General features: G+C 46.7%; 1 protein-coding gene across 1 annotated transcript; it reads right to left on the bottom strand.

Annotated features, from left to right (window-relative positions):
* Window positions 1-1,195: 1,195 nt before the first annotated feature.
* On the bottom strand, window positions 1,196-7,183 carry FGF3 (fibroblast growth factor 3). Its single transcript, XM_074149710.1, has 3 exons — window positions 6,925-7,183; window positions 4,786-4,889; window positions 1,196-1,528 (listed from the first exon to the last, which is right to left on the bottom strand). The coding sequence occupies exons 1-3, from the start codon at window positions 7,181-7,183 to the stop codon at window positions 1,196-1,198; spliced, it is 696 nt and encodes a 231-aa protein (XP_074005811.1).
* Between the last annotated feature and the right edge of the window lie 3,012 nt (window positions 7,184-10,195).

Raw genomic sequence — 10,195 nt, 5'->3', positions numbered from 1 at the left:
CAAAATTAAACTTGTGATGTGAAGTTCCCTCAACTTTGTAAAAGTTAATTTCCAGAATCAGAGTAGAAAAATGTATAGAAACATATTTTTATATGGATTGAACCAAAACTCAAGATCGTTAACCCCTGTTTGGATTTGCAGCTTTAAGTTTAGGACTACCTTGTGAAAATAACAAGCATTTTAAAATAAAGGAAAAACAGAACATGGCAGCCACCTTAAATTAGGGAGTCACTACAGGTTTTTTGTATACACAATATGACTGGTTTTTTTCCCCCTCAATAGTTAAAACATATTTAATCTAGAACTAGGACTTCCTGTAGAAAACTTAGGTAAACAGAACTACCTGATAAAGATTCTCATCCCCAATGCCGAACTTTCCCATATTGCAAGTTTGGTCCACACCACAAATTCAATTTTCTCATCATATTTGGGTCCTATTTTAGGAGACGGCTCATCAGTCGGTAAACAGGTATATATTGCTAAAGCTTCATCAGTCCAAATGCCACTTTACCAACACTCATTTATTTAAGTGACAAGGCCAGGTGTTTTGGGTTTTTAGTTAAAAAAAATTAAGAATAATCTAGTAATGTGTAGGTCTGTTGAAATGTTTGAAGTAGCTTACAATTTCACTTTTCTTGGACAGTCTTGGAAAAACTATATTTGATACTGGCTGATCATAAAATAAAAATAAATATGTGTGAGTTTAAAAATAAACCAGTTTTCTAACTCCTGTATTCCGTAAAAATAGGAATGTAGCTATTTATGAGGAACCACCAAAAGAGCCATGAAAGTGCTACCTTCTCTGTGGACACAAAATTGGTAAGTGTAAAATATTCACATGCTCTGGGAGGCCAGGGTCAATGTGATAATACCCTATGGCGAGTTAGAATGAAAGTACTAGTAATGAAAGTGATTTTTTTTTTTTTTTAAAAAGAAAATGTGAAAGTCATTGACAAAATTATTACATCCAACTAATTTACATTTGAATGTGCCTGTTTATCTCACACCTCTTTTACCACAGATAATAATTCTACAATAGCTAAAAGTAAGTGACGTGACTTTCAGTTATATTATACAGTGTATAAAAAATGTCCATGTTAATGCCTGCCATACAATCACAGCTGTTAGTTTTTTTAGTAGTATTTTGAAGACTCTCAGTCACTTCCAGCCCCCATAGAAGCTCCCCCCACTCCCATCAGCGTCCTCTCCTTCTTCGCTGGTTCTTGCTCGGGGGCTTCAGGAGGCTCTCTCGGTACTTCACGTTTGTGTGGAACAGTCGGACCATTTCATGGTCTTTGTTATCCAATACTCTGGGCAGAAAGAGAGACGATTTCTGTGTCCTGCGAGTTTTAAAGCCCCTTCTGGGTCGTCCTTTCCCATTGATTGAGACATACCAGAGTCTCTCTGCACTGGCTTTGCGCTTGGTGCCAGCTCTGTTAGGTACAGTCCGGTAGAGACGGGATGCGTAGGTGTTATAACCCAGTTCATGGATCCTCTCCACAAACTCACACTCTGCATTATAATTTTCCTGTAAAGCAAAGATAACAAAGTTTAAGAAAGGCTGTACGGGTGATCGATAGCTCTCTTCTACCTCAATAAGATTGGACTAAAGTCTTAAGCAAGACTCTACTCAGTTTTAGGATGAGGACAGCAACACGTGTGGCGAGAAAAACTCTGACTGGTGCTACAAAAGGCAAGTAGAAGAGAAGTGCTGAGCCTGAACTGCTGTGCAACAAGGTGCTGCCAGTAGTGTGAGCGTAGTCCGTGGGTCAGAGACAGAAAGAGGGCAAAAAACAATTTGAAAACAAAAAAATGACATGTGAGTAGGAATGAATAGCTCTGTTGATTGTTCAGCTGTAAATTTAATTTTTTTGTGCCTTTTGTGAACTGGACAAATGATTTAATTGCTGCCTATCAACCTTTGATATCTATTGAAAAGGTAATATACTAGAGTTTAATATTAAATGTGGCACTTTAATTGGTATATTATTAGTTAGATACACCTGCATCCAGTTTGTTACAGATACTTGAGCAGTAAACAGTGCCTTTATGTAGCTTCTTTGTTTGCTTCAATGGAACAGAATGAAAGTAGACCCTGCCCACCAGTGTGTTGCTCCACAATGTTAGGCTGCTCCTGGATCACAAACTCTAAGGCAGAATACACACCCATCCTGGGTGCTCACATTTTACGTGATCTGCCAAAATTTGCCCCTTTTAATTTGGTCCTCATCTGAGAGAAAACAACGTGCAGAAGCCTGGCAAGAGGAACTCCTTCTTCCTCCCTGGGAACAGTAGAAAAGGTGCAAATAAAGGACCTCCCACACTGCACATCTTTTCTTGACTGCAAAATCATCTTTGCTGTACCTGTGCGATTAAGACTTCAGTATTTAACACGTGTAAAGCACAGAGGCAGAGGGGAACTGCTACCACGGTCTTTACAGAGGTTTTTTATTTAGCACTGCCTCTGTGGAGGACACGGAAAGGGCATGGGTAGCCAGGCTGGGGCCAGAAAAGCCCTAGGCTCCATTAACAACATGTCTTTTACGCTGTTCACTCACCAGAAATGCTGATAGGCATTTAACAAGATTTTAAAAGACTCCACATGTCTCAGCTTCACAGCTGTAAAACGGAAGTGCTCTTCCTCGCAAGGACAAGGTTTTCATATGCTGTGGTGCTGGAGCCCACGCAACTACCATATGTAGGTAGATTTGTTCCTCTGCCTGCCTCCATTCTGGTTGTGGAGGGTTTGTCACAGAGGATAAACCTAGAGGATTATCACAATGTGCTAAGGACACAAAGGAATTCTGCGGAGTCAACAAAATCATTTTATTGACATGGGAAAATTGGTGATCCAAGGTTAATGGAATTACTCCAATACCATTTCATAAGGTGCTCCATGTATAATTATCCCCAAAGAATCACTCTTACTTGAAATAGGGGTCGTGCACTGGTTTCTGGCACAGTAACAGCAATAAAGTCGTTGGTCAGTTTTTTCTACACAAGAAAAACCAGAAAGTTTCTCCTGAGCTGAGCCCTCAGCCTTTGCTGCTTCTGTGAAAAAAGCTGGAGTAGAATAGCTTTTCCTGGATTGTCCTTCCAGCTCTGAAACACAAGTCTGAAATAGTCCCTCTCAAACTTGAGTTGGAACAGCAAAATTTATATTTTCTAGTTGTACAGAAACCCTTCATGGCTGATATTCCTTGGCACTTGACAGCTGAACAAACTTCAGGATGGCCTGATGCTCCTCATGCTAGAAAGGGAAGTCCAGGAGAAGAGGACTCTCTGGGCTACCCTACTCTGGGCTTTCCTCCACTCTAGGAGAGGAGCTTTTTGCCGAGAATTTGTTTAGCCTTATTTTAATTCAGTTTAATTAATCTGGAGGAAAGACGTATCTATTTTGAACAAGAAAGAGAGAAAGATGAAAAAGAACTTGAAAATTCATCCTTCCCACTAATTTCTTTGGGGTAGACGCTGGCTCTGAGCTGATGGAGAAGCTCCATTGAAAAAGATGCCCATTTTAATCAGAATATTAACTGGGAGCACAGAAGTGTCCAGCCTTAGCTCTGGCATAGGAGAGCTAGTATGTCCTCATTACACTTCAGCTGCATTTTCCTTTGCCAAAATTGTTTTGTGATCTGCTTCCCTGCACCAGCAAAGAACCATCGTCTTTGCACACAGATCCTTTAATCACGTCAGACAGAAGCTGGGTCGTAAACACTATCAGAACATTCTTGAAAAGGTGGAGTAAAATACATTAAACCAGGGAGGCAACTGAGTTGATTGTGTTACCTTGGTTGCATTCGCATGGAAAAAGCTCACGAGGATATATCACGCCGCTCAAATCAACAGAATTACATATAACGACTAGTTGGAGGAAGCAAGTTTCACATAGCCATATTTTACCCTCTTCAAATCTGTTTCCATACCACAGGATTTCTGGAGAAACTGCGCAGTATGGCCATTACACAGTAAGAGATCGCAAGATTGCTAGGGATGTAATCAAAGACAACGGAAGAAATTCAAGTAGGTGGATAATGTGGATACACACTGACAAATACGCCTTAGTGTGTCCCTGAACGTGAAGAAGTCTAAGCTAAAGTACTTTATTCACCGAGGGGAAATATTGGCTGGGCTGAAAAGGCTCCCACTAATGTCAGTAGAGCCCAGATTTTACCTCTAAGACCAGGACAAAAAATGATTCGAGAAGTAGAATAAGGTGTTTATTTTCACCTTTATCCTCTTGCACCTTCTCATACTTCCTTTCCTTGCTATAGCCTTGCCTTTTAGTACCTGTGAACTCTTCCACTGCCCAACCAAATGCTCTGCGCAAAGAAACTCCCGTCAGAAGGCTGCTTTCCTGTGATAGAGACACTCAGTTGCTTCTGAATATTCTTTATCTGACGTGTATATTCTCTGCCAGTGTCCAAGATCCACACTGAATATAAATATGAATAATTTTGACTAGAGATGGACATTCTGCACTGCAAAGGCTGGCTCCTGAAGTCTTTATCGGTGCACCAAATTGCCCAGGACTTTGGCCGTGTGAAATATCTTTGGCAAACACATTCTTCTGCCTTTGGCTGTACAGGCAATAAAGCAAGAACACAGCTTCTTTCCACTTTCAAAAATATACCGATTGGTTGCCGGTAATAATTCCAGACAGAAATATGTTATAACGTTACTCTTTATCTATAAATGTTTATTTAGAAGAAATCAGTGCTCCCCACTGGACCTGTTCTCCCCGTAAGAAATGACAGGCATACGCCCGTCTTAAGAAAAACTTACTGATGCGTAAAGTCTGCCCCTTTTGTTCATGGCCAGGTATCTGCCAGAGAACAAGCCCTTGATGGCAACGATTCCAACATCAACAGCAGTTATTTCAAGAATACCTAGAAACAGAAACAATTATGAGATATGTTGTTGCTCCTCATCACGTGTAATTTTTTGAGATACATTTGAATGACTGCTTACCTGCAGAGTGTGATTTCACACCAAAATCATAGTGTGGTCATGTGAATGAAACATGACTATTATTTGAAACAGTATAAAACGATGACGATGTGGGAATTGTTTGAGACAAGCTTGACAATAAATCCTTAGATGTCTGATTGAGATTGAACTCTTTCAAAAATGAAAAAGATCTGACAGTGAACTAGAGGTTCACTTAATCCTATATGTATATAAGAAAGTTTAAATCCTCTTTAATGCTTAGGAACACAAGAGCTCTTGACTTATTGAAACCAGTCACAAAGCTGTCCATTTCAGGACAAAGCCCTTGCTGAGGTCTCCAGAGGGTAAAACAGAGTGAGTCGGCTGCATTTTAGAGCCATGTATATAATCATGAAAGGAACTTGTCATTTAGGAGGTCAATGTAGCCTTCCAGACAAGGACAATATGACTGTCTGAGCCAAATTAAAAGGGAGGAGATTTTCAGGCCATCAAAGATGGAGTCTCAAATACAAGAAGAGTGTCACAGGCGAGGCTGGCACACTACCTGCCAAAATGTTTACATCCAGCCAAAGGTGCCATGACGCTGATGGAGGCACAAATGTCTCAGGAGATGTTGCATTGTATGTGCAGGGCTCTCTAGGTTCTCTCACTCAAACTCTGCTCTCAGTTATCCAGCTGTGGCCCGATGGATCGGTACTTTCTTTAAGTGTTTGGACATGAGAGGTGGCCCTTGCACCCAGACCCATTCCTGCCTTTCGGCAACGATAAAGCAGAGCCAGGGGCCTGTCCCCTTTGCAGAGCTGGATTGCCGGCCTGGGAGAGTTGGGGTGGTTTTGGTACAGCTGTTTTGAATCAGGCACTGGCTCGCTGCTGAAGGATGCCTCCTCCAGGCTTTGATAGCGAGGGGGTTTTCCTCTAGGAAATAGTGGTTTTCCTTTATGGACTTCAGACAGATCCCTGAGGTCTCCCTATCTCTGTGTGCCATCACCAATCGGGATTTACGCTTCCTGGGGTGGCGGGGCCGGGGCGGAGGCCGGGCTGTGTCCGCGGCCGGGGCCGGTCTGGGTGCGGGGGCGCCCGGGGCTCCCCCCGGGGCAACGGCAGCGCTGAGCTCCGCTCTCCTCCCTTCTGCCGCCCTCGCACAAACCCCCCCCCTCGCTCCCGCCATATCCCGTTTCATCTTAATTACTGCCGATCCCCGGCACATGTCAAAGGGGACAGATGTGATTTAGCCCGTGGAAGCTCAAGTCCCCTGCGGGAGACAAGCTGGGGCGGGACGAGGGAGGCGAGGGCAGCCTGCAACCCGTCGAGGAGGGCACCGGGACTCGGCCCCGGGGAGGTGTGAGGCCACCGGCTGCCCAGCGGTCCGGTCCGGGGCCGTGCTGGCGGGGGGAGGCCCCGGCGGAGTGAGGGCAAGTGACAGGTCGGGCGGTATGCGCAGGGAAGGAGCGCCTTCCCGGTCCCCGTCGTGGGAAGCTTGGGAAGGAGCTGAGGTTTGGGGGTTCCGCTCTGCCCCGTGGGGAGTGAGCCCCTCCGCCGCCAGCCGGGTCCCCTCGGGAGTCCCCCGCCGGGAATCCCCGGAGACGGAGCGGGAGCCGGAGGGTGCGAGGGCGCGGGAAGGGAGCTGAGAGGTCTGATGGAGCCAGCGGGGCCGCTCCCGAAACGCCGAGTCGAGGTCTCGCCAAGCCCGACGAGGGAAAAGGGCGAAAGCCCAGGCAGGTGGGGGTTGCCCCCAGTCCCCGACGAAGAGCCCCAGCCGGCGGGCAGCGGCTCCGGCCCCGGGGCAGCGCTGAGCAGGAGGAGAGGCGGGAGCGGCTTCGCCACCGCCCCGTCCGGCACCGTCCCAGCACCCCCAGTCGCCTGCCCGGTGATGCTGGAGCAGGACGCAATTGGTCCGAGGGAGAGACACCCCCCCCCTCCCCACGCACCCCGGCCCGGGGGAAGCGGGATGGGAAAGGTGTGCCCGGTACTCACTGAAGACGCTGTTTTTCTCCAGGGTGCCGTTGATCTTGCCGTTGGGGTGGATCTGGAGATGGTACTTGGTGGCACAGTAGAGTTTCCTGCGCCTGGGCGCTCCCCCGAGGTGCTCGTAGACGCCGCCGCGGCCCCCCGCATCCCGGCGTGGCCGGGGGTCGCTCGGGGAGGCTCCGGCGGCCTCGGCCACCCCCGCGGCCCGCCCTTGGGACCACGGCTCCTGCAACAAACTCAGGAACAAGATCCAAATTATAACCATTGTGGCATGATGGCCGCAGCGCTTAGTCTGCGGGGGAGATGGAGGCTTGGAGCGAATGACACCAGGGGTCCCATTAAAGCCGTCTTGCTAGCAGCACTCCAAAGTTGCAGAGCACACACTGGTTCGAGCCGCGAAGCATCGGCAAGTTTTTATCAGCCTCGATCTGTCCCTTTTATCTGTCTCAGATTTACTTAAATCAATAGACATCAGCAAAGGCCACCGAAGAGTCCCAGCTGTTTGGATTAGATGGAGCTGCCGTGATCAGCCTTCTCCTTGGGTTTCCAGCTAGACAGACGGCAGGCATGAGAGCCAGGGAGGCAGGAGGAGAGAGGGAGGGAGGGAGAGAGACACCCACTGAATTTCGGCAAGAGACTGTGGGGGAAAATAGTTGATCGACGGAGCATAGAAATAAAAGCAGCTTCCTGCAACAATAGCCTGATCTGCGACCAATTGATACAAAGCAGAGGAGGCAAAAGGTATCAGTCTCGTGTGAACTCCCAGAGTGCAGCGTGGATAAAATTACACACAGCATCTCGCCCCGACACACCACACACCCGCACACCCCCGCACGGGGAGAGGGAAGGGGAGGGGGAGGCTGGCTGCGGCCGCCGCCCGCCCCCCCCCCCCCCCGCGGAGAGGCGCGGTGCAGCCGCGGACCCTCCGCCGGGTACCACCACCCCCGGGCCCGCCCGCAGCAGCCGGGGAGGGGGGAGGGAGGGAGGGAGGGAGGGAGGGATCGGGGGGGGGGGGGGGGGAAGAGACTGATGCTCGAAGCGAACATCTTCGGGAGGTGGCTTTTGAAAATGCGCACGTTAAACGCAGAAGCGTAGGAAAAGGGGGTGCGGGTCCTGGCTTCTCGGGAGGGGACGAGCACGTTTTAATGGCTTTCACCCAGGAGTCAGGGTTTCTTCGGCGTGTCCCCCCCCCCTCCAACCACCACCACCTCCCCCCGCTTTGTCCCCGGTGTCGGAAGCAAACAGTTATTACTAAATCAATCAGTTCACGGTTACAAATAACACGCATTATTATTTAGATTGGTCTTTCAAAGATTTAGTCATTTCTAAATTAACTGAGACAAAGTAAGGCCCGGCGAGTGTTATTCCATACGTCCCTGAATGCATTTGCAAGAAGTTGGGAGTTAATCTTTTTTTTTTCCTCAACTCTGGTGCCTGGAAAGTCTCATTAGCTCTGGCAGATCCGCACTCGCTACCATGTAGCTTCACACAACTGCCTACGCTTTCAAAATATGATGGAGCTACCTATAAATAAATATAAAAGAAGGCAAAAGGTTCAACAACTCAAGTGAATTACGCTGGCCCTGTGTGCTACTCAAAGGCAGCTCGTTAATTAGATTTGCATCTGAAACAGGCAGTAGGAGTTTTGGGGAAGTGTTTAAGAGATAATTAGTATTAATGTGCTCGAAGGGCACACAAATACACCTTTGAAGTGAGTCACGTCAGAATTCAAGCGTTTGACCTTGATCAATATAAATTTTTTTTTCCAGAATCGGTGAACAAGAAGAGGTCCATAAAATATTTTTAAAGGCATTCTTATGTAGAGCAAGAGGATTTTCTTACACGTTAAAAAGATCTTAGGGGAAAAAAAAAAAAGAAAAAAAAAAGAAAAAAAAAAAGGAAGGAAGGAAGGAAGCTTTTACTAGTGGGAAAATAAGGGAAGGGATAACCTTTTCCTAAAAGGAATGGCAGGAGGACGGAACGACCTCGAAAACTACTCCCTATTTTAAACTGTGCTTAATATTTAGTAGTTCTCCAAGGCTAAAAGGCTTTTCATTACATAGTCGTCTGGAATAAAAGGAAACACATAAAAAACCCACAAGCACCCCTCTCCGCCATTACCACCCCTTCCTCCCCCTTTTCTTCTCCACAAGTTAAGCCCCAGCCTCACAAGGAGAGTTTGATCTGGGGATGATAAATGTTTGTACAATTAATTCTTTATTGCTGTTCTTCTGCAATGCCACTTCCAGGCAGCCATGTAGTTCCAGTATGTTTAGTAAAAGTAAACGACTGGAAATTAAAATAATTAAAGCACCGTATTCACGTAAAAATACGAAAACACAAACATTTAGGACCCCAGTCTTGGAGTATATGCGGGGCGGGGGGGGGACGGTCGCCTGCGGGCCAAATCATTCTGCCCCTCCTAAACCAAGAACCCCTCTGAAAAACCTTCCTCTCGGGGATGCACCGCAAAATGTGTCCTCTGACGAGCTGCGAGACAAAAGTGGTAGCAGAAAAATATCTCTGAACACGCTACGAGTCTCCTGAAAGATGCTTTCGCCAGCACTGAGCGAAGGCGAGATAAAACGTAATTACTTTTTGTAATTATAGCGATCTCTTCCGAGTAAATCTCAGGTCGTCCCGAGCCTAGTGCATCGCAGCTGACATTTTACAATTTTGGATTTGCAGGGCATTTTTCATTAGTGCTCTAAAAAAAAAAAAAAAACCACAACCCAATCCCGCAAGATCCTCCTCCTGTCCCCCCCCCCCTCCCCGCCTCCCACCGCAATAATAAACCAAAAAGGCTAGTGGGTGGAAGAGTAACACGTTAATGACTTTTGCTCAAATTGCTTCCATCTTGATCACATTTTCATAATTAGCACCATCATCTACAAATCTTTCCGCCCTGGGCATCTGACACAGACAGGCTTCCCAAGCGATGTGTATTCTACTTATTAGGGAGGGAGAACACTTCTAGGTCTATCATTAATGGTTCCCTTTCAAATGAAATGAATCCGACCTCTACGGAAATATCAAAGGGCTGTAGCCACCTTGTCTCAGTCGGTACAACACTGAATAGCAAGCAACCTTAAGTCGTTTTGCTCCAGTCAGACATCTATACAATAAAACATAAGCCCACTCTTGTATATTTTAAGTTGTCTGGTGACCATTTTGGAAAACAAAAAGGGTCCCTTTGATGTGGTCTAATTCTAACAGGGGGTGGGACGTCAGATGTGGTCTACCGATTCTTTCTGGAAATATTTTTAATTATGCCCCA

The sequence above is a fragment of the Numenius arquata genome, chromosome 6 (assembly GCF_964106895.1).
Source record: "Numenius arquata chromosome 6, bNumArq3.hap1.1, whole genome shotgun sequence".
Lineage (NCBI taxonomy): Eukaryota > Metazoa > Chordata > Aves > Charadriiformes > Scolopacidae > Numenius > Numenius arquata.
This window is presented reverse-complemented; position numbering and strand designations above follow the sequence as displayed.